The sequence below is a fragment of the Harmonia axyridis genome, chromosome 1 (genome assembly GCF_914767665.1).
Source record: "Harmonia axyridis chromosome 1, icHarAxyr1.1, whole genome shotgun sequence".
Classification (NCBI taxonomy): domain Eukaryota; kingdom Metazoa; phylum Arthropoda; class Insecta; order Coleoptera; family Coccinellidae; genus Harmonia; species Harmonia axyridis.
The window spans coordinates 9,064,029-9,088,726 of record NC_059501.1 but is presented as its reverse complement, the minus strand read 5'-3'; the positions used below and the strand labels follow the sequence as shown (position 1 = coordinate 9,088,726).

Sequence of the window (24,698 nt, the reverse complement as noted above, 5' to 3'; positions counted from 1 at the left end):
AATCGAAATTTCGCCGGACGCTTTTTGTCCGTCGGCGACACGGAGGGGGGATTATCGACGGTGAGATAGCTCGGTATTAATTACCTTTATCTGGACGTTCGCAGACGGAGCGATCCGGGCGGGAAGGACCAACACGTTGTTGCGATTCGTCGTTTCGACGGCAATATCAGATTTGATGGAAGAATGCGATTATCTAGTGAAAGTATTGAATGTTGAGGTTGGTATTTGAGCAGACGTAAAAGCACAAGAGCTTCTTTCATAGGGTGCGGCAGAGCCGGTTAGCAATTTTCAAACAGCTATAAAAAAGAAATGTTAAAAGCTGGAGAAAAACGGTCTCATTCAGTAAAATAAGTGGGCACTATAGTTTTTCTACTCAAGCATTGAAAACAATATTGCTTTGATGATGATGATCAGTAGCGATACACTGATGTAGTCGGTTTTCGACCGCTTTTCGCTATATAGTAAGCCATACGGCCTAATTTTCTTCGATCATCCGCTGATTCAGTTGTGGCAGGGTGTGTGAACGAAGTTATATTAGGCCAATTGAAAAGTGCCCGATCTGATGCACAGATGGTGGTGCTAGTATTAAATTCATATGATTTTTAGCTAGTACCCACCTTCAAACGATATGTGTCAAAATTTGACAGCAGTCCAACCATTAGTTTGTGAGATATCGCGTTGCGAGTGTAGCTACTTTTGTTATTTGGAAAAATATGGAAGAAAAAAATTTCGTGTGCTGATAAAATATTGCTTTTTGAAGGGACACAATACAGTTGAAGCAAAATCTTGGCTTGATGAAGAATTTCCGGGGTCTGCACCAGGAAAATCAACCATCATTGATTGGTATGCTAAGTTAAAACGTGGCGAAATGAGCACCGAAGACGGCGACCGCAGTAGACGCCCAAAAGAAGCTGTCACCGACGAAAAATCAAAAAAGTTCACAAAATAATTGCTGATGTACAAAATGGGTGCCGCGCGAGCTCACAATCGATCGAAAGCAACAACGTGTTAATGATTCTGAGCAGTGTTTGAAACTGTTTAAGTGCAATAAACCTGAGTTTTTGCTTCGATATGTGATAATGCATGAAACATGGCTCCATCATTTCACTCCGGAGTCCAATCGACAGTCAGCAGAGTGGACTGCACACGATGAACCGAATCCAAAGCGAGAAAAACACAACAGTCAGCTGGCAAGGTTATGGCATCAGTATTCTGGGATGCGCAAGGCATAATATTCATTGATTAACTTCAAAAGGGCCAGTTCATCAACAGCGGTTATTGTATCGTTTTAAAGGGTAACTACGTAAAAAACGGCCCCATTTGAAGAAAAAAAAGGTGTTGTTTCATCAAGGCAATGCGCCGTGTCACAAATCAATGAAAATAATGGCAAAATTGCATGAATTTGGCTTCGAATTGCCTCTGTATCCACTGTATCCAGAGCCAATGAAGAAGTAATCGCCAAAACTGAGGCCCTTCTAAAGCGAAAGATGCATTTCCGTTCAAATCCTGGTGCCGAATAAAAGCTACAGTAGAACGCGAAGAGCCCTTTCACCCCTACCAACACATTTCACACAAAATTGATACAGTTTTCATTACTAAAAAATGAAATTGTAATAGAAAGTATTGTGCAGACTTTATGATGATCTGTAAGAATTCATACAAATAAGAACAAACTACACATCAGCGTTCACAAACGTCAGTTCTATTCAATATACTCAATAATTCCGTTCAATATACTCAATAAATGAAACACAAGCAACTCATAGGCTGCTCCTAAGAAAAATTATGCATCACATGTGTTACATTTCGAATGTTGCATGTTGAATGCTTTATCAGGAAAAGTTTAAGGTAACTTTAATCCCTTACTTAAGTATAATGCTATCGCTACAACGATGGAAACTAAAAGTGTCAAATTGATAAGTGTGTAGTTAATTCATTGTTGACAGAATACTGAGTTCATTGTGTGAGTATTTTATTAGATGAAATCTACCTCAAATTCTCTTTCGAGACTACACTTGAACTGGGTATGAGTATCAGGCAGTAATGTTCTCTTGTGCTCTTGTTGGTCTGCTTATTGGTTGGTATCCATTTATTTCACCTGTGACATTGTATCAATTCACTTGGACTGCCAGTAAGAGAAACAAGAACATGAACCTTTTATGTTTGAAAGCTCAATGTTATCAAATCTTTCGGAATGAAAAATATAAAGAAGAGTTTATCAACTTGGTATACACTCAATAAAGGTATTTGATTGATTCTGTCCTTACTTGGTGGAAATTCATAATGATTTGGTAAAAATACTAATTCAATAAAGGTGTTAGAGTATTACTTCATCTGAATAAATTACGAGAGAGACAACCAACATTACATCCCACCTACTCTTAGCATAACTTCATCTCACCACCGCGGCGCTGTAAGCGCTTGAGCGAGTTACGAGACCATCGAGGGCTATCGAGAGAAAGAACAAGAATAGATCTTCAATGATCTTGAGTGAATGACAGAGGTCTTACCTCAGATATCAGTCCTTTGGATAACTATTTCACTCGGAGAGAGATTATATTAAACTATAAAAATCAAACTGTGTTTTAGTGAATACAAATCCTAGAAATCCAACAAAAGGTTAGTAGACTGAAATGGCACAGATATAATCTAATCTGCATCAAAATCGACTTCGCTAGCCCATAAGTTCTGAGCAGAGAACCAGTAGTGTTGAGATAAAAAAATTCAAACACCACACAAACAGCAGCGTAGACATTGACTATTCGAATGGAATGAGCCCGTCTAATTTACAGAATCACAGCCTAATGACGACGAAAAGGAATTCCGTCCTGCTTCCACGAACGGTCCTTCAAACAACAAATTAATTTATTCTCGAAAAATTCCACGCCATCCAGCCTTCTCGACTGGGATAGCTCCGAAAGGACTGGAAGGTTGGAAATTCCGAATAAATGGCAATCATACCGTTCATCAGCAGGAAATTCAAATATACACCGACATTCGCAGCATCCATATTGTGTTCATTCAGCCAGGGGCGGTTTCTGTTATCAAATTCTGGACCAGAGCGCTGGAAGGCAAGAATTGCGTAGCGGTTGCCATTGTTAATTAAATGTGGCTATACGTTGATTACCGGCAGAGGAAATGGGGTCAATCTATTCTCGGTTGGGAATTCGTAAGGGTCGATTCCATTGTGGGTTGTTCAATGGTTCCTTCTATAGAACAAAAATTCATCGCTACTTTTTTGATTCATGGAGAAGAAGAATTGAAATGGCCGTCATTACGTTTCACAGAATTTTGAACAATCAACTCGCCAATTTAGAAATCTATAGTGCATCGACAAGCAAGTAGAAGCATAGAAATAAGATATATAAATAAATAAAATAAATGAATAACGTCTCAATTCAGAGAAGCAGGATTATAATATGCCTGGCATTCATGACATCTAGGGCGAAGTCTAGCAAGCTATTCAACTCAACCCCACAATGATGTACGAAGCCAGACTAATATTGCATAATGTTAATGAAAATTGAAATAACGAGATGGCAGAACTAAAAATAATATGCGATTTGTGAACCAGAGAGCACCCAGCACCCCCTCCCCACCACAGCAAGGACAAAACAATTAAGAAAAACAAGACATATGATTATGAAAATACCACAATTAGTTTTGGAAACGAATTGGGCAACTTTTGCTTGATTAAGAATATAATTGGCGCAGATAGACCCAAATTCACACTAAATATAGGGCAGAATTGTAGAATTCTGGAATTTTTACCCTTGGTCTAGACTAATGCGGTAAATATCTTCAGAGGTTTCTAGGATGCAGTACGTACCTATTTTTCGACGCTTGTTTTTGTCGGTATACAGAATTGTCCATGAGATCAGAAATACTGAAATTTTTAACTCAAAAAAAAGGGAGCCTGCGCCATATACCGTAATATACAGAAATACTGAATTTTGGAATTTATATAATTATAAGTTCAAAAATCAGTATTTCTGCTCGCCTGCACAATTGTCTATTTAGCGCTTGGTGCCTTTTTGCTCTACAGAGACGATATGGTATGAATCGAGTGTAACGTCTTTTTATTATCTTCGAATTTTTTTTATATACAGGATGAATCATTGGTAAACACTGAAGCGAGTCTGAATAACCTTTATTCGAAAGGAAACTTTGTCTTTATCTTTGTTTTCGAACACCCTGTATATACGAAAATAATTGTAAATTGTGCTCTCAACTACCCCATACAAAATATTTCCAAAATATCTTTATCAACTCCCTCAAAATGAGATCTGCCTCTGGGGTGAGCCACCTGGTATATCTTTTTTCAAATAGAAACAATATTAGCTCAAAAATCGCAAATTACAAATATTTCAACTGATACACAGCGAAATATCCTGATAAAAAAGTACAAATTGTATAACCGAAGATCAAGTATCCTTCTAATTTTCGACTGAATCACCCAATTCATTTTCATTCGAGCGGTGTGATAGAACAGATGAAAATACCCCCACAAATTTTCAATTTCTCTCCTTATTCATATTACTATTGAAACTCCGAGTTTTTAGACCCTTGGAATCAAATTCAATTTTCAAAAACTATCATTTTACTTCGACATTGAGTCGTCCATTGAAAGTTAGGATTCGTCGAAAATCGAGGTTAAAATTATTATTTTCATTTCTCTATTCGGTACATACCTTCGAGAGAAACAGCAAACTTCGGGTACATCAATTCATTGGACACCACCACTTTCACTTCAACTTCACACTAAGAAAGGAAAAAACTCAAGTATGTTTGAACTTATTGACTTTCGACATAATAATCATGAAATATTAACTTGACAATAATGCAATGTCATAGCTCCGTAAGGGCCTTTCTATGATTAGATCGGAATCTATGCTGGTATATGTAGTGCTCCATTTTAAGCTTAAAATTTAATATTATTCACATAGAATACATAAATGAGTCACGTGTGTATCAATTTTCAACATAATTAATTATCGAAACTATTCTATTCCAGTGAAAGAAACATTCAATCATAGAACGTGAAGTATTCAATGATTTTTGTGTTATATTATATTTCAATCGATAAAACAGGAACCTGTAGAACGTAGACACAAGTCAGAAAAATAATTTCAGTTAAATACTTTTTTCGGCGACCGTCCGGGAAGTGCTCACTTCCCGGACGCTTTTTTTCTGAGAAAGTAGCATTTCCCGGCCTAGTCCGGAAAGTACGTACTTCCCGGACTAGGCCGGAAAAGAATCATAGAATACATAGCAACCGAGATAACGACTGACAGTTCATATGAAATTAGTTGTCAAAAATTTGCATGTTTTTTGATCGCAATCGCAATAAAATATGAAAAGCAGCAGCGATAGTGTTATTTTACATGGTTGCCGAAAAAATATTGTACGCAACACGCCCGAAAATGGTTTTTTTGGACTCACAGACTTACAGGACTCGCTTACGCTCGTCCTGGAATTTTGTCTATTCGTCCAAAAAAACCCTATTTTCCGGACTTGTTACGTAAATTACTATTGAACTCAATTATTACAGACTTATTGTTGTATTATGAGTGATTTCATGTTAAATTGAAAGGTATCTACCTAATGTTTAAATAGAAAGTGTATATCAAAGCAGACTTAGTTGAACTTTGAATTGAAGGTATCGAAGAAAAACTATTTTCTCACTGTGGATGTTTAGAATTCCATCGAATTGATTTCAGGATTCTACACTTAGGAGAACAAGTGTTTATTTTCAGCGGCTCGTTCCCCGAACAGAGTGCTATTTCTTTTCATCAAGATATAAGTATTTTGATCCCAACTACTAAGGTTCAACTCACTAATAAGGAATAGGTTGGAAAAATCTATAAACTTGAAATTTCAAAGGTGAGTTTAGATCTCGAATGTCGATGTTATGTTAAGTTTGTAGATTGGCAAAATCCGACTAGAGGTTCCGTAAATGAAGCCGTTCGAAATTTTGTTTTCATTTTTTATCGTTATTTAAACTTCGATACATTCGATCGAGATGAAAATGACGGTTATAATTTCAAGTTTCCTGCAAAATCTCACGTTGATTGAGTCATCACATCTAAAGAAGTTTCAAGAAGAAAGTATTTCAGTGAAAACAGATCCAAACGAATTTTGGCAATGAAATTTGCTCTGGTCTACCTTCTATTTAGTAAATAATTGCTGTCATCTTCAAGATCATCTTGCTTATTTCAAATATTATTTTATTCTACGTTCATTTTGTGTACGTTTTCCATAGTTTTCTCAAGTAGTTCTTCGCTATTTCTTGAAAAAAATTACTGTTGAAGGCCTATAAGAGAGTGTGCATTTTTTGAAATGGCAATAAACAACATCAGAATGTTTTATGGATACAGTCAAAGTAAAACAGACTGTCCGCAATTAAAAAATTGAATTTATGAACACCATTCCTCAATGAATATTCTAAAAGATAACTACCTAAAATTCATGTCATAACATTACTTCCTCCAAACTCACATTCAACCTGACACTGAGGCATAGACCTTTCCTCTATTAACCTAATCTCTTCAGATGAATTTCATTCCACTTTTAGCGAATAACATAAATTTCGGTTTTCCCAACTAGCATATATCTAAGATGTACCCCTGTTAGAACTTCGAACCATCTTTTAGTCCAAGAAAATGGCCAATGAAATACGAATTTTGAGGTTAAAACTTGAATTTTCGATATAAGTTACTTTGAAGCATCTAAAAACGAACTGTGAAAGGTTTTTTTAAATTCACCCCCGGGAAGGGGTGAAAAAAAATAAAAAAAGGGGTTTTTTTGAAATTTTGGGGAAATGGTAAGTGTTAGAAAAAAAAGTTTCGAATAAAAGTTGTAGAGCGTAAAATTTTACATAAAAATGTTCCCACAACTTTTTTTCCTAAAATTGAAATTAACTGAGATATGGTAGCTAGAAGCTAGGGGATGATAACAGGAACTTTAAAAAATCATAAGTTGTTGAAAAATTGAAAAAACTCATAATTTTTTTTTTTAAATTACTTATATGATTATAAACTTTAATTCTAGAGAAAAATTTTTTTTTTTAATTGTTTATAAAAAAGTTATAACAATTTAAAATTTTTATTTTCAAATTAAATCAACTTTAACTGATGAAAATATATATATATTTTTTTTAATAGATTAATATTTTAAGAAATTGACCATACGCGTTGAAATTTAATTTTTACCTGTTCTTTTCAAGCAGATATAAAATAATTTACCTGGTTAAAGATATTGTGTGGCGGCCATTTGCTTTCACTACCGACTTCGGTACCTCATGCGCATGCGTCAGTTGTTCTCAATGCGCCAGTTGTTCTCTGTGTGTTTACAATATTCTCCATTTCTTTTGAGTGAATTGATCTCTGTGTGTTTACAATATTCTCCATTTGTTTTGAGTGAATTGATTAGTGCTGTTAATTTGGAAAAGGTAATTATTTAAGTGATGTTCAATTTTATATTGAGAAACCGCATGGTCAAAACATAAACACATGCTTTTTATTTACTTTGTTATAAAAATCACCATCTATCATTTTATATTATTTAATTTTTTAAATACTATTGTTGAAGTATCTACCTAGATTAGTTGATAATGAATTAATTTTGTACTTTTCTTGTTTATATAGGTTGAAATTTCAACATGGATCAACAAGCATTATGCAGTATTTGTGACACAGTTTTGATCAATGACACCGACACTGTTGTTTCAGTGAAAGAGAGAGGATTAAAAAAGTTGATTGAGAAAAGCATTGAGAAGGAAGACAGAAAAAGCGAGTTATGGCTCGGAAAGATTGAAGTAAGTTTTCATGAAAAATGTAGGAAGTCGTATCCTATGTCTACCTCTTCAATTAAGAGAAAATCAAAATTATCTACTGATCCATCTTCATCACATTTTACATCATCTGTAGTTGGACCAAGTATACTACCAGCGTCAACTTCAACAAATTTGAATTTTGATTTTGTAAATCTATGTTTTTTTTGTAAAATGTCATTGGATCGCAAACATAAACGGGTCCATTTGATAGCTAATAAGTACACACAAGACCAGATACTGGATATTGCCAGGAGGCAAAATGATGAGTTTAGTACTGAATTGATTAAACGCATTAAAGACATCAACCTAGTTGACTGTAAAGCTAGTTATCATCATAAATGCTACGTGAATTTTAATAAGCTCGTGAAGGAACCAAAAATCTCTACCCTTAAAGAACAAACAGCTAGGATTTTTAATCAAATTTGCAAACACATTGAAGAAAGCTGTCAGTATACATTTAGTTTGCGGGAACTAAAAGATATCATGGGAGATGATCCCTTGAGTAACTTTGTTTTATTTCGAATGTTGAAAGAAAAATATAAAGATGATATCTTCATATCTCATCATCGAGGTAAGGAACCAATGATCTATTATAAAACATTCGATATTTCTAATGTGATGATACCTATCATGTCAAACGCGGAACCAGCACCAAAGGAGTTAATAGATAAAGTAAGTTACAATTCACACCAACTTATCTTATTTTAGTGTTATCCAATAGTAATAATAAATTATTCATTTTGCATTTTATTTTAACAGGTTTCTTGTAGCTGTAAAACGAATTGTTTATCAGCTCGATGTGGTTGCAAAAAAAGTGGTTTAAAATGCAATAAATTTTGTAAAAGTTGCCAAGGCCAAAGCTGTGATAACGCTTCTGCAAGATCGTTTAATCTTGAGGATGATGAAAATGAAGATAAAGAAGATGAAGAAAGAGATGATAGTGATGATGAAAATGATGATGATGGAAATGTTTATGAGGATGAAAATGATGGTGAAGAAGAAACTACTGTCAAAGACGGAGAACAAGAAAATGAAGCTATATGTACAGGACGTAAAACTGTTAAAAACACTCGTTCAAAAGTATCCACACAAAAGGTATAATATCAATCAAATAAAATTCTTCTTTAGTTAATTTTTACGCTATGGACGATAATTTTTTTCTTGTATTCTTCACAGATTTTTTGTGGTTGTAGAACCAATTGTGCATCAGCAAGATGTAGTTGTAGAAAAAGTTCTCTCAAATGTAATGAATTATGCAAGTTTTGTCATGGTGATACATGCAATAACAGTATAAATGCAGGCGTTGATACCAATGAAGATAGTGAATATGAGACACATACAAAAGCTAACGATAAAGACGAAGAAACACCTACTGAAGAAGAAAACGAAGGAAGCTCAACTGTTAGAGACAGCAATCCACTTGATGAAATTTATATTAACTTTGAAAAATTTCAATATAATTTTTGGAATTGCAAAATCTATATTTTTTTATTTATTATATAATTAGAGAATCAATTACTCTTAGGAAGTTTCTTCAAATTTTTTTAATTGTAATACAATTTTGTAATCTATTAAAAAAAAAATATATTTTCATCAGTTAAAGTTGATTTAATTTGAAAATAAAAATTTCAAATTGTTATAACTTTTTTATAAACAATAAAAAAAAAAAAATTTTTCTCTAGAATTAAAGTTTATAATCATATAAGTAATTTTTTTTCTGTCTTCTTTTTCTGTCTTCCTTCTCAATGCTTTTCTCAATCAACTTTTTTAATCCTCTCTCTTTCACTGAAACAACAGTGTCGGTGTCATTGATCAAAACTGTGTCACAAATACTGCATAATGCTTGTTGATCCATGTTGAAATTTCAACCTATATAAACAAGAAAAGTACAAAATTAATTCATTATCAACTAATCTAGGTAGATACTTCAACAATAGTATTTAAAAAATTAAATAATATAAAATGATTGATGGTGATTTTTATAACAAAGTAAATAAAAAGCATGTGTTTATGTTTTGACCATGCGGTTTCTCAATATAAAATTGAACATCACTTAAATAATTACCTTTTCCAAATTAACAGCACTAATCAATTCACTCAAAACAAATGGAGAATATTGTAAACACACAGAGAACAACTGGCGCATTGAGAACAACTGACGCATGCGCATGAGGTACCGAAGTCGGTAGTGAAAGCAAATGGCCGCCACACAATATCTTTCACCAGGTAAATTATTTTATATCTGCTTGAAAAGAACAGGTAAAAATTAAATTTCAACGCGTATGGTCAATTTCTTAAAATATTAATCTATTAAAAAAAATATATATATATTTTCATCAGTTAAAGTTGATTTAATTTGAAAATAAAAATTTTAAATTGTTATAACTTTTTTATAAACAATTAAAAAAAAAAATTTTCCTCTAGAATTAAAGTTTATAATCATATAAGTAATTTAAAAAAAAAAATTATGAGTTTTTTCAATTTTTCAACAACTTATGATTTTTTAAAGTTCCTGTTATCATCCCCTAGCTTCTAGCTACCATATCTCAGTTAATTTCAATTTTAGGAAAAAAAGTTGTGGGAACATTTTTATGTAAAATTTTACGCTCTACAACTTTTATTCGAAACTTTTTTTTCTAACACTTACCATTTCCCCAAAATTTCAAAAAAACCCCTATTTTTATTTTTTTTCACCCCTTCCCGGGGGTGAATTTAAAAAAACCTTTCACAGTTCGTTTTAAGATGCTTCAAAGTAACTTATATCGAAAATTCAAGTTTTAACCTCAAAATTCGTATTTCATTGGCCATTTTCTTGGACTATTTGCGAAAATTTATTTCACCCTGTTTGTTTGATTAGGATCTTTTCCTGTTTCGGAGCAACTCTGAGCGGTTTCCCGGAAACATTGGACTAAATTCCAATTAGGTCGAACGAATGTTTCTTATCGTTGAGCTAATTGTGGAGAAAATATCGAATTTCTCGATTTCGAACTCAGGTCCGCCGTATTGTTGAAAATAGGGGTTGTACGAAAATTTGTACAGCTATGAGTTTAATCAACTGAAGTAGCTCTGGGGCGCTAGTCATTTGCGCTCTTGGAGACCACACTGTAAATTGGTAGGTTTCCTAGTGGGCAGTTGGTGCATTAATGAACGTTCAAAAGCTGAAGTCTGTGCACTACTGATTTTTGTTCCATATTCTGCAGCAATTTTTTTCTGTGATAACGCAATTAATACAAAATTTTGCATGAAGCTTATAACGATCATCATATGTTCAGTGCATCTCATTTTGGGTGAGACTGCCAGGTTTCTCGCTTGTTATTTAAGATAGAGCCTTGCGGTTTTCACGTTCCGGTCCTACTTTTTCGTGAAACTCAAGTTGGTCTAATCAGATTTTGCATAACTGTTTTCGTTCAAGAGATACAGGGCGATTTTGGAAATTGATACTTTTCGGACCCCACCTTTATCTCCGAAGTTAGTAGAAATAATGCTGAGGTAAAAACTACGTCTGAATCAGAATTTTGCGTAGAATCCAGTGGCGTACTCAATTTTTTTCTTCGGGGTTTGGTTTTGAAGATTCAACACAAACCTATATTTTTTTTAATGGAACACCATGTATATCATTACTTCGTTGAATTTGTTATTTTTTTCCCTTCAAAATGATATATGATACTATGTAGGTAGGATGTTCAGAAATGTTAAAAAAACACTAAAACATCAAATGATGATGATTTTTTGTGAATGGGCCATGAATTTTCTATGTTTCAATAAGAGGATTATTACTTTCGATTTTTAAAAGTAGTAGGTCATTGATGACACAAACATCCTTGTTGTTATTATGGCTACTATGCATTTGGGAGCATTGTTTTATCAAGTAGGCATTGGAGGGAAAAAACCAATCTGATCTAGCTGTCATCGATATAAATTATTGTTATTATTATTGATTCTTTTTTTTATATGGGAAATCCATTGCCCATTAACAAAAAATCATCATTATTTTTATGTTTTTTCAACATTTCTGAACATCCTACCTACATAGTATCATATACCATTTTGAAGGAAAAAAAATGACGAATTCAACGAAGTAATGATATACATGGTGTTCCATTAAAAAAAATATAGGTTTGTGTTGAATCTTCAAAACCATACCCCGAAAAAAAATATTGAGTACGCCACTGGATTCTACGCAGAATTCTGATTCAGACGTAGTTTTTACCTCAGCATTATTTCTAATAACTTCGGAGATAAAGGAGGGGTCCGAAAAGTATCAATTTCCAAAATCACCCTGTATCTTTTGAACGGAAACAGTTTCGCAAAATCTGATAAGACCAACTTGCGTTTCACAAAAAAGTAGGACAGGAACGTGAAAACCGCAAGGCTCTATCATAAATAACAAGCGAGAAACCTGGCTGTATCACCCAAAATGGGATGCACTGTACAGCTATGAGTTCAATCAACTGAGGTAGCTCTGGAGCGCTAGTAATTTGCGCGCTTTGAGACCACACTATAAATTGGTAGGTTTCCAAGTGAGCAGTTGGTGCATTAATGAAGTTCAAAAGCTAAAGTCAGTGCACTACTGATTTCTGTTCCATATTCTGCTTCAATTTTTTTATTGATAACACAATTAATACAAAATTTTGCATGAAGCTTATAATAATATCATATGTACAGGGTGTCTAAAAACCGATGCTCACTGAAAGTATCTCGAGAACCATAAGACTTAGAGATCTTCAAGGACACCCGATATTTCGTTATCGAGTTACAGGGCGTTTCTGAAAAAAGGCCGTTTCAAATATTCCGCTATATATTGGTTTCTTTTCGTAATATTCGAAAAAATTCAAAAACCATTTTCTAATTTTTATGGTTTATATGGTACTCATAATAGATCATAGAAATTAATCACCGATTCAGAGATATAGTGGAAAAATGGTTTTTCTTGAATGGGACACCCTATATTTTCAACGCAGTTTTCTAGCCGCAGATATGATTCTATGTCTCCACGGCATCTCAGTTTGTAATAAGTTAATAATTGGTTATGGATATTTGATATAATAATATCAGATTTATGTGAAGAATTCTAAATTAGATATCTCGTCAGTTCATTTCCAATTTTTCTTTTGATAATTCTAAGAAATATAGACTTAATGAAAATCAATTCCATTCAACTCATTGTTTCAAAACTTAATTAGTAGAAATAATGAAACAATACCTTCATTATTCTGAAAATAATAATCTTGAAAAGCATATTGCTTATTTCGGAGCTTAAATGAATAAGAGGATAGCATTTGTAAACACGAGTTGGCGGAAGCCTGCAACAGTTTTACCAGTTCCGAGAAATTGGAAATATCTGAACAACTCCGAACAAACAATACACCTGACTCGAGTTCAAATGGACTTAAATTCGATGAGGAACAATCGTAAAATCTTGTATGAATTGAATTACCACCTGTATATAGCGTCCTTCAGTATTTCACTCGGAGAATGAAGAAACTAAGTAAAAGAAGAGAATGGAATTGAACCAATTACATCAATCTTTGAAATTAACAATAACACAGTGAATGGATTTTTGTCAAATTAATGTGTCAATTTAATCTGTATTTTTATATTCATGTCTCTGATATCTATAAAGTACCTACGTGGGTATGTAGTTATATTTTATATACAGGGTGTCCCAAACTCGATGGCCTATTAAACATTTCTGGAAAACTAATCATAATTTTGAGATGAAAATTTGCATATTGGGATTTGAGACAATGATCTTTCTCCCTAAAATATTTTCAGATCTCTACAACTTCCGGTTATACCGGAAACAGACTACTACTTCCTTATTTCAAATGGCACACCCAGTATATTATTGCATCATTAGATGGCTTTTTTGATGGCAATTTCGGCAATATGCAATACCTTGGGTAAAAATTCAACGGTTCATGAGTTATTGGGATTCTTATGAAAAAAAAGGTGGCGATGAGGACTCACATTTTTTTGAATATTTCAGCAGAAAAAGCCTTTTTCGATTTTTTTTCGATTCCGCAAATATGTAGTATTATAAGACTGTTTTCGGCTTGGACCAAAAATGTACAGGGTTTTATAAGAGGATCATGAACTCAAATACATCAAAACTCAAGATTTTCAAATTAGAACCTATATTTTTTATTATTTCAGTCGATTCTACGTACAAAAATAGTGGGGGTTACTTCAGCAAACCCTATACCTAAAATGAATACTTCAAGAGTTATCGGGGAAGAACTTCAAATGAGGAAAAACCGCTATTTATTACTGTGGGAATAACTGTCTGTTACTTCCGTAAAACACAGAAAGAAAATAAAATTCGATGTTTGGATAACTAAATTTTACATTTCATGAATTTTAATTAATTTTTCGTTGATATTGTTGAGAAATCCATAAACCAATACAATTTTCAATTACGAATAATTCATTACAATTCTTGATATGTCAAATATAGTTATGAAAACATCGAATTTTATTTTCTTTCTGTGTTTTACAGAAGTAACAGACAGTTATTCCCACATTTATAAATAGCGGTTTTTCCTGCATTGAAAGCCAATATTCACGCCACCATTGCCACCATAGAGTCAAAATTATTGGAAAAATAAAAATGTATTTCGTCATTTTTCGAAACGTGTACCTTTTAAGCTGCAAGTTTTTTTGTTCACATGAAATATCACCTTCAATTCTCGACAAAGATTCACCTCATAAGAACTTCTCACTTATATTCGAAAAATGCAATTATGTGAATAACTAACGAGCTAAACACATAGAGAGCTTTCCAATACCTACGCCCAACTGTAGTCATATTTTTGTTCAGCATTACAACAGCAATAACAAGCGATCGCTATCAACTGATGCGTGAAGTTTTTAATGATGCATTCAGTTGTTTATGTTCATAATATATCGAGAATCCCTATATCAGAAACATACATGTTATTGAAGATGAAACAAAAAAGGCTTTCATTCCAGCAAAAACTTTATCAAATTTCCGGGAAAAAAAACAAGTTCTTCAGTATATTGTGGCCTACATCCCCGTTATTCCCCCTCTATCGAAAATTGACTTATGCCACAACGTACTCTAACGAAATCGAACCACACTAGATATTCAAATCAAATTATCAGTTCCCAAATTGACTTATCGAGCTTTTAACGTGAAACGATATCATATTTAGTTTCATGAATATAATGTGATGTGATTAAAATCAACAAGCCTACCTGGATGTGGAAAGATGTTCTCTGTTGATATAATTTCATAGTTGCTGAATCAAATGTAGACCCTCGCTAATGTTGTTTGAGAACAATTCAAGTGAGCTTTCAAAGAGTTAACGATTGAGAGGACACTCATTTTGTTCATATAGGTACGCTAGTTGTGTGAGCAGTACTATATTTAGGCATATTTTTGGTTTTTTCATCAGTTTTATATAAATATGTTTGAATCAAGCGGTTACGAACATAATTTCGTATTTTAAGTATATTGTGGATTCAAAAGAAAAAACTTCCAATCGGTGCTGAAGTTCTACAATAATCCACTGACGGTAGAAACAATTTCAAATCTCTTATTGCCTCTGAAATATAAAATGATACAAGAATTCGTGATTACAAGAATAATTACAAAGAATCACGTACCCAGAAATCCATAATCCATAAAATTTTGATGGAAATAATATTTTAAGACGCTATAAAAGTTTGGGATTATTGGAAAATTCACTGCCCTCAGACAAGAGATAATAGAGCAAAGTAGGTATTCAAATTTGATGTTCGACAAGGGAAAAGAATATCAAATCTAATCAATGGCAATAATTCGATTTTTATATTTTTCTTTCAGAATATAATATCAGTTTTTAGTATATTATGAAATTCCTTAATATTCTCCTTAAGTTTTCAACAATGGTTTGAAATTCTTAGCCTTGTTTCATTGAAATTTTCAATAATAAGTTAACAAAAAAGATCAAAAGGTTCTGCTCCCAAGGTATTTGATCATGTATAAATTTAAGCACGAAAATTGTTTGGCATTCAAGTTAGATCTTTTTCATTTGAAAATCTTATGAGGGGTTTCTATCTGTTATCAACTAATTTCATATTGAGGTGATACTCGTTCGTATAGTGTTTTTTATCATGAAGAAATTGCTATATTAGCAATTTCTTGAATTTCTAGCTGCGAAACAGAACTCGACTTCATTATTCAAATCGATTTCCAGACATTATATAAAGGGTGTTTTTTTTTAGAGCTATAGAACTTTAAATTGCAATAAAACAAAGATGGATTATGCGATTGACATGAATTTTATCCATCCGCAAGATAATCTTGTGGCATTACATTTTGAATATGATTTCTGATATATGACCGCCACGGCTGGCTCGGATGTAGTCCAATCTGGACTTTCAATTTTCGATGACTTTTTCTAACATTTGTGGTCGTATATCGGCAATAATACGGCGAATGTTGTCTTCCAAATGGTCAAGAGTTTGTGGCTTATCCGCATAGACCAATGACTTTACATAGCCCCACAAAAAGTAGTCTAGCGGTGTTAAATCACAAGATCTTGGAGGCCAATTCACAGGTCCAAAACGTGAAATTAGGCGGTCACCAAACGTTTCTTTCAATAAATCGATTGTGGCACGAGCTGTGTGACATGTTGCGCCGTCTTGTTGGAACCACAGCTCCTGGACATCATGGTTGTTCAATTCAGGAATGAAAAAGTTAGTAATCATGGCTCTATACCGATCACTATTGACTGTAACGTTCTGGCCATCATCGTTTTTGAAGAACTACGGACCAATGATTCCACCAGCCCATAAAGCGCACTAAACAGTCAGTTTTTCTGGATGTAACGGTGTTTCGAAATACACTCGAGGATTAGCTTCACTTCAAATGCTGCAGTTTTGTTTGTAGCCATTCAACCAGAAGTGCGCTTCATCGCTAAACAAAATTCGCTTATGAAAATCGGTAATAACGGCAATCTCATTTTTGGCCCATTCGACAAATCTACGCCTTACTTGATGATTGTTTGGCTGAATTTGATGAATTGCCAAACCAAACTGAGAATAAATCACTTGACAGCTGTTAAATCGGTCGCCATCTTGAACAGTAATTCCAACTTAAAGTTATATACCCCGAAAAAAACACCCTTTATTATCTGAAACTTTTCACAAAATCTCAGTTGTCTCGTGGAATTTTAATATGCGAAAATATGGCTCGATGATTCACGAGTGAGAAATGAATGTCATAGTGCTTGAGCCCTCACAGCAATATTAAAAGCTTTATGCAAGAGTTCTGATGATAAATTCTGAACGAAGTCAATTCATATATTCTAGTCCATTATTCACGAATACCGAGAACCCAAAAACTAATAATTCACAATCCGAACTCTCTAAACAATCGCGCTGCTCTCAAAAAAAGGTCGTCAATAACCAAGTGAAGAGCGAATGTCGAAAATACATATAAAGCTGCAACCATAAGAGGCAGATTCGGCAGATTGAAAGCCTGCAACGTAACGAAATAAATCGGTGAAAGAAAGGCTCGGGGAAAACTTTATCCATCAATAATCCACAAAGCTAACTCGAAATCCCATCATCAGCAGTGGCGTATTCGAAAAAGTGGGCAATTCTGAATCTTCCACACCTCTTCTGTTCCCCATATAAACAGTGGCGGTGCTAGGATTCAGCGATGTCTGCGACCACTGACGGCCTTCTTCTGTTTTATTCGTTCCTGGGAATATTCAGACACTTCCCTTGTCTTTTATAAACTACTGCTCAATACTCGTCAGACAGTAGTGATTATTAGTAGTATTAAGTTCATTCGTTTTATTAGTAAGTGATTTCAAAACTTTGCAATCGAAGCAACTCATTTTGAAAGTAACATCTATTGTTAAACTTGATGTCTTAATTTTGTGATGAAGGATTTGAAACGAGAATTGAAGAAGTTTGATTTTTTAGTATAAAAATTGTAGTTGCTCAAGGAACAAAAAAAACTTTCCAAATAAATAATCGAAGAGCAGAAGGTAACCGGAAATTGTAAGAAGAGTATAAAAAATGGTCGAACAAATCGTCCAACAAATTGGTAATATTTTGCGAAAATTTCAATGAATTTGTTCATTACAATATGAGAAAGATGTGAGTACGCTCGAGACAATCCTTCAGAAGGAAATATTTACGCTGTCAGTGATAGTATTGTAGCTGACCCTCACACCTCAATTTCTTGACGTTTCCAAAGCTTGGTACTTTCTGAGTCATCTGTATGGCTTATAATTGACAAATATTAAGCGTTGAGAGCCTAAAAAGATCAATTGACACAAGAAATGCTGCCAGAAGATCATCTCAAGCTTCAGGACTTTGACAATTGGACACTGGAACAAAACGACGATTTTCCAAAAAAAAAATTTTTTACGGGTGAAACACATTTCAAGATAGGTGAAATATGCAATTAACAAAACTGACATATTTGGGGATAGTAAAATCTTCACATTATCCAAGAGGTGACAACGTATCCACAAAGTCACTGATAAATAGCAAATATTGTGTTCATTGTGGTCTGGTGGTGTGATTGGTCCGTACTTTTTTCAAAATACTGTAGGAGTCATAACCCTCGACGGTATCAGATATCCCAACAATTTTTTCAAGGCCAAAACTGGAAGATATTGATACTGAGGACAAGTGGTTCCATCAATATGGGACTACCTGTCATGCAGCTAGGGAACCTTGCAATTTAAAGATTTAGTGACGTCAATTGGCCTTCAGAATCCTGTGTCTGATACCGTTAGGCTACTTAGAATTTCGTGGCTCAGGAAATTGAGAGTTTCGTTTTCGATGAGAACAGTTGGACTCTTCCGCGCAGTGATGAACAAATAGCCAGAATGATCTCTAATATCGGGTAATGGATGGGCAATATTAAGAAGAAGAAAACGACTTCATCTGGAGCCATGTGAAAGAACAGATCTTCAAGGGAAATACTCGAAACGTTGATGCATCATTGAAAGCAGAAATTATTTCAGTTATTGGTGAGATAGAGCCTCATCTATAAAGGGTGTTTCAAATTAAGTCGGCACCATTGCTAACTCCGTTAATATTGATGCTACGATGTCGGTTAAACGGGCAAACTAGTAGCATTTTCAGTAGTCTTCTCGAGGCCGAAAACAAAAATTGACAGTCGTTTGATTTTTTTTCGTAAAGGTGAAAATAAGACATTTGTATTAATAGGAAACTTTTATAACAAACGGATTTGATAAAGGGCTATGAAATATCGAGTAAATGGTCAAAAACACCGCCTTCTTATTGAACACATATTTGAGCCCTTCTATTGACACTATTGATTCACAAATTGAATAAAATATCATTTTATGAAATATTTTGACAACGCGACTGTCAATTTTTGTTTTGTTTTCGCCATTTTCGTTATCGAGAAGACATCTTTTTGATATTTATATACCCTTGGAAATCGTACTTTTTCCTTTTCTTTCATCGATAAGACCACTAAAAATGCTACTAGTTTGCCCATTTAACCGACATCGTGGCATCAATAATAACGGAGTTAGCAATGGTGCCGACTTAATTTGAAACACCCTGTATAAGGATTTTGATCGGAAATTTTGATGAAAAAAATCGGCTAGTGCGAGAGGTGGTCATATGACCACCTCTAGTGATATGTTTATCGTGTGGCAAACATTGTACTTCAGAAATGAATAAAATTTCAATTCAAATTTTTTTTGGTAATTTCGCAATTTGAAAGACCCTATATTGTTTTGTTTTGTAATAATAAAAGCGCTTCTCAAAGCTGATTTCTCAGACTTCTACATCTGGTATGGAGCCGCCACTGGCCATAATATGAAAACGACGACGTTGGATCGCATTTGCCTTGGAGGATAATTAGAGATAATCACCTGGGGACGCAGCAAGTCTGAGGTGCGTTGCCGACAAGTTGCCTCGACGCTGGCGCGTTCAATCTCCATATCGGGAATTAAATGTTCAATAAAATTGATATATATCTGGTTCGTGCTCTTGGGGAGGCAGTTAAGCAGCGAGCGAGGAGACTGGAGTCCACGATAGGGCTCCTAGGATTCGACAATAACCCGCAAACAGTTTTGTTGCAAGTGCTCAGGTTGTTTTTGCCAGGAATTGGCGGTATTATCTCTTTCCCTGTGAGGATTGCATCGTTTACAATCTCTATTAGCTCGCAACTCTCAAATGTGGATTAGTTTTCTCACAATACAGATTCTTTTGAAATTAGTACGAAGTGTAATGTGAAAGGAAATATTGGGAAAAGAATACTGAGATTTGAATTGTGATTTAATATGGACACCGAAAATTTCAACCAGTTTACAGAAATATTGGACAATTTTTTTCGATATTCTTCTCGAGTTTTATACGCTCACGCTTACAAAATTTTGCTGAAATATTGTTCAACCCGACCTCATCTGTAGGTATTCACTGCAGAAATATTTAGTACTTAGTTTTTCATTTTCTATCATTCTTCTTGTATTATCTATGGAGCTGATGATCTCCTCACATAGAAATTTTGCACTTGAAATTATATTTCTTATGTACGTAATAACAGAAATTTTGAGTTTAATTTTTCTTATGGAAGTTAATTGAGTCTACTTGGTGAAGGTTTTTCAATACAAATATGAAAAAATTGGTAGTGAATTCACGAAGTTTTTAAACTATATAGGTAAGGTACCGATGAAGAGAAATTGTATTATTAAATACAAAAATTCCGAAACGCACGTCTGTCCTTATGTTGATTCAGTTATTCAATTTGTTAACCGTTTACTCTATTTGTACAGTTTTAGTATATAGAATTTTTTTGGTAGTTTATTAATATTTCGTCAGTATTGGAAAATTTATTTCAAAACAAAAACCGAATATATCATGAAGATATATTATATTGTGAAGGAAAAAGGATTAAATGTTGTAACTTTTTAATTTTTTCAATTTTTTTTCGATAATTTTCTTGAATATTTGATGTGTCTAGTGATGCGATCAACACAAAGTTCCGAAAAATGCTTTATATTGTTGTTTTAAGTACGAGTGCAGTTTTGAAATTGAAAGGAGCACAAAATTTCGAACGATCAAATATACGAAACCCCTAGTAGTTGCCCATTATGATTTGAAGCCATTCCATGCTCAAAATGCGGCAGAAATGTTGACTAAAAGATATTGCGTTCGGAGAACAAATGCTCAAAAAGAGGTTAGCAAGTATATTGCAAAATCCAACTTATTTGTTGTTATAGATACCCTGTGGCTTACAGAATAAACCATTATTATTATGATCATTATTTTATTAAACCTAAACTGAAAAGGGTGTTATACTTAAACTAACAAGCGTGTTTTTTTGAATATGTCTTCATAATTTATAGCATTAACTTTTCATGTTCTCGATAACATAAATTTTTCTAATATTTGGTTCGTCATCCTTCGAAATCTCGACTGAGCGTTCTTTGGGATTTGCAGCAATAATTATACTAACTGTCAAATAATCGAATCACCGAGTCAACAGCAATTGGAAGTGACATTGTTCTAGTTCAGAATAGATTTCCTGCATTATTATTGAAGTTTTGATGGAAATAAAAACTTGACATACAACTTTGTGGATACATCTATAGTTTCAACTTTATATCAATGCATTAAAAAAATGAAATCGACAATCATTTGGAATTTTAATTTCAAAATTCAATTTTTCAAAACCTAAAGTCCATCATACACCATCATGCCTACTGATCAATGAAATCCATCTTGTAAATCCCGTATAGTTATACGTTGACATTGCTCAGTGGTTCGAAAAGAATTCGAACATCCTTCATCATATCATTACAAGTTGCCAAGGGTCAAGTGTACGACAAAGACTCCCAAAACGAAGGAATTCGATAGGAATTCCCGGATATTAAGGTCAGAACATCCTGTAATCTAAGGGTCGGTGTTTCCGATGGTATCTTCTTTCACAGACTGAGTTTGGCAAAATGGGGGTGGTATGGAATTACATCGACCATCCGCCTTGTATTTTCAGTATTCAGCTCTTTCAGTATGAAATATACCCAAAATGGACCCAGGTCCTAACCTCAGTATAGTGGTATCGTTTGATAACAAACAGTGGAATGTATTGCTCAAGGACCTTTTCAAATTTAGAACAATAATAAATTATGAAAAGAATTTCAACTTTCCAAACAAAGCTATCTTATTAGCTAAAATAGAAATTCACACGAAAGTATAATAAAAATCAATTAAACTATTAGGGGATGCGCATGTTGTTTTGATAAGTTAAAACCATAAGTTGATAGTTTAGAAAAGCTGACATTGTAATAATGATTATATTAACCACTTCATTGGCATAGAATGTTTACATACATTGTAGAGATAGCCCAATCGATATAAACAACCAAATCGCGGTAATAAGTACCTATATCCTAAATTCAACGATATATCATCAATGAAAATTTTTTTTATAGTGATGAAATTTACATTTTTCAGAACTTTTTTCGAAATTTCACGAGCATTTCTAATCAATAACTTATCATGGGGGAGTCTCATAGATAATAATACAGGGTCATCATAAATTATTGTATCATCTTAGTCACCTTTGGAAAAATTTTAATTGAGTCGCTTCACATGAGTGGGAAGAGACAGTTCACAAAATGTTTATGAAAATTGTCAGTATTAGTGTATAAATTTGTAGTTTTCGTTATATTTAGGTATTCTTCTATGTTTTCAACTTCCTTTATCATTTCAATCTATTATTTGGTAGGCCATTCTCCTAAATTAGTATGAATGGTCACTCATTTAACAATGTTTTGTTTCCTATGTGTTTTTTCATAATATGCTTCCCTTTGCTCAATTTTTTTACTAAGTCAGAGCTTGGTTCAAAACATGTCGATTCAATATTTTGTTTAATCCTTTCATCAATTTTTTTGGCGAAATTTTTAGATTTCACTCACTTGAAGGATATCAACTGCTTGAACAATTTTACCCTCAAAAAACACATCAAAAACCACACCAAAAAAATACTCACAAAATCCTCACAACGTAAATCTTTCAAACCTCCTCAAAATCCTTCGTCACAAAAAAACCTCACAACTTTAACAAAAGTAACAACAATAAAAGCGACCGCCGGGCTCGAACCCACGCACGCTCGACAACTATACCTCAACAGGTACACCGCACCGATGTCCGCCGGTAAGGCTATCACGCGTCGCGACGTCAAACGCGACTGGGAGTTGCAGCCTCTCGAAAATCGGTCGTGCCGGTCCGTCAGAGCGCTCGGAATCCTCCGACGCAGCGCCCTCGCCCCTTCAGTCTCGCCACTTTGCACGATCGCAATCAATCCGCCAAGACGCCCGCGGTCAAGCTGGATCGTGGCGTCGGAAACGCGCGTTATGGAATTGTTGAGTTGTAGGAGAAAAATTAAAAAAAAAAAATTTGCAATTTTTTTTTATTCCCGCCCACTTCGAAGAATATTCAAATCATTGAAATGAAAGGCTTTATGAAATTGAAAAAAAACATTCTTCTTAGTCCTTCGCTCCTGGAAAGACTATACGCTCCACATTCTGTTATTTTTGGTCTAGTAACAACCATCACCTTCCAACATGTTTGAATTCACTTATGAGCAATGCAATAGCTGAAATTTTCAATGTACCAACCCGACATTCATACCAAATTTCATCAAAATTGGACTTGCAGATTGCGAATGATGTAGATCCCAGGTATTACAACTTATATACAATGGCTTCAATTTTTATGTTTACGGAAATTCGCACATCTAACTATCCTATCCGAATATTCTCACCAAATTTCATAAATATCGCACGAAAAGAAAGCGATACACTACTCAATCTAAATTTCATCAAAATCGGATTAGACTCGTAGAAGTTAAGGCTGTTAACTCGTAGACTCAGAGACAGATCGATTTAAATTGGAGAGGAAATCCTTGATCTCGTTGTAACAGCTTTAACATCTTCGACTCTCAACCGATTTTGATGAAATTTGTTATGGGTATTCATTTTTGGTTGTAGATGCTACTGTACTCAATTCAGCTTCTTCAAATAGTTGACTATGCGGGAATATGAATTTTCCTATATTTCATATATCCCGTTCTACATGATTGATGTTAATGAAAATGGGTGCGAATATTTGAATCAGGTAGTAATTGGTTGCATGAAAATTTCAATTTTACGAATTTGCATGCTCGGACATGAAATCTAAATATTTAGTGTTCTAGCGGTCACATAATGATGAAATTAAGTATATATATATGTGATTGATGTTAATGAAAATGGGTGCGAATATTTGAATCAGGTAGTAATTGGTTGCATGAAAATTTCAATTTTACGAATTTGCATGCTCGGACATGAAATCTAAATATTTAGTGTTCTAGCGGTCAGATAATGATGAAATTAAGTATATATAATTGATTTGGATTATACCTTTCTTCAACTTTTTTCTTTTGCGCAAACGTAATATACTTGGAATTTCTATCCCTAGTTTCACTAGTTCTTCATTGATGAAATTTGATATGGGTATTCGGGTTGTAACGTTAGAGGATCCATAGAGATTTCAAATCTTTCAAATTCACGGAATAAGTTGCGCATGCCTAAATTAGTGCTTTCACCGAAAACTACATACTGTAGATTTCTGACTTTTTAGGAGCGAAAGTCGAGAAAGCATAGATTCACAACCATTGGCAGAGTAATCAATAGTAATGATTTTGAAGATGTTTGTTCCTTTCTCAGAACGGATATATTTTGAGTCTGAAATGGACTCAAACGATAACTAATGATGAATCTGAACTCAAATGCGATTCTGCACGTCCGTCTGTCCAGCCATCCTGTAAAACGATGAAAGTCGAACAGAAAACCCAAGAAATTTGAAATTTTTG

General features: G+C 34.0%; 2 protein-coding genes across 4 annotated transcripts in view; one reads left to right on the top strand and one right to left on the bottom strand.

The window, feature by feature from the left end:
• The window catches only part of LOC123688953 (disks large 1 tumor suppressor protein), a 742,726-nt gene that overhangs the window by 609,863 nt on the left and 108,165 nt on the right, over positions 1-24,698 (bottom strand). Inside the window, exon 1 of one of the 2 annotated variants that reach the window (XM_045627722.1) lies at positions 4,692-4,737. The exons of the other annotated variant lie outside the window; for it this stretch is intronic. Coding sequence (XP_045483678.1) covers positions 4,692-4,722 — 31 coding nt within the window. The 5' untranslated portion in view covers positions 4,723-4,737. Of the gene's footprint in view, positions 1-4,691; positions 4,738-24,698 lie in introns of those variants that run through there. 2 annotated transcript variants of the gene reach the window in all.
• LOC123688957 lies at positions 7,648-9,242 on the top strand. Of its 2 annotated transcripts, XM_045627731.1 has the most exons (3): positions 7,648-8,506; positions 8,594-8,929; positions 9,028-9,242. In XM_045627731.1, exons 1-3 carry the CDS (start codon positions 7,661-7,663, stop codon positions 9,052-9,054), a joined length of 1,209 nt encoding a protein of 402 aa, XP_045483687.1. In that variant the 5' UTR covers positions 7,648-7,660; the 3' UTR covers positions 9,055-9,242. The 2 variants fall into 2 exon arrangements, 1 of the variants encoding a protein (XP_045483687.1); XR_006750136.1 differs by having other exon boundaries at positions 7,648-8,929; positions 9,011-9,242.

Bases quoted from the DNA above. Each gene is read 5' to 3' on its own strand.
- LOC123688957 (XM_045627731.1), top strand. From the start codon at position 7,661: ATGGATCAACAAGCATTATGCAGTATTTGTGACACAGTTTTGATCAAT. The intron at 8,507-8,593 runs GTAAGTTACAAT...TTATTTTAACAG, and splicing joins CAAAGGAGTTAATAGATAAA to GTTTCTTGTAGCTGTAAAAC. The intron at 8,930-9,027 runs GTATAATATCAA...TTGTGGTTGTAG, and splicing joins CAAAAGTATCCACACAAAAG to AACCAATTGTGCATCAGCAA.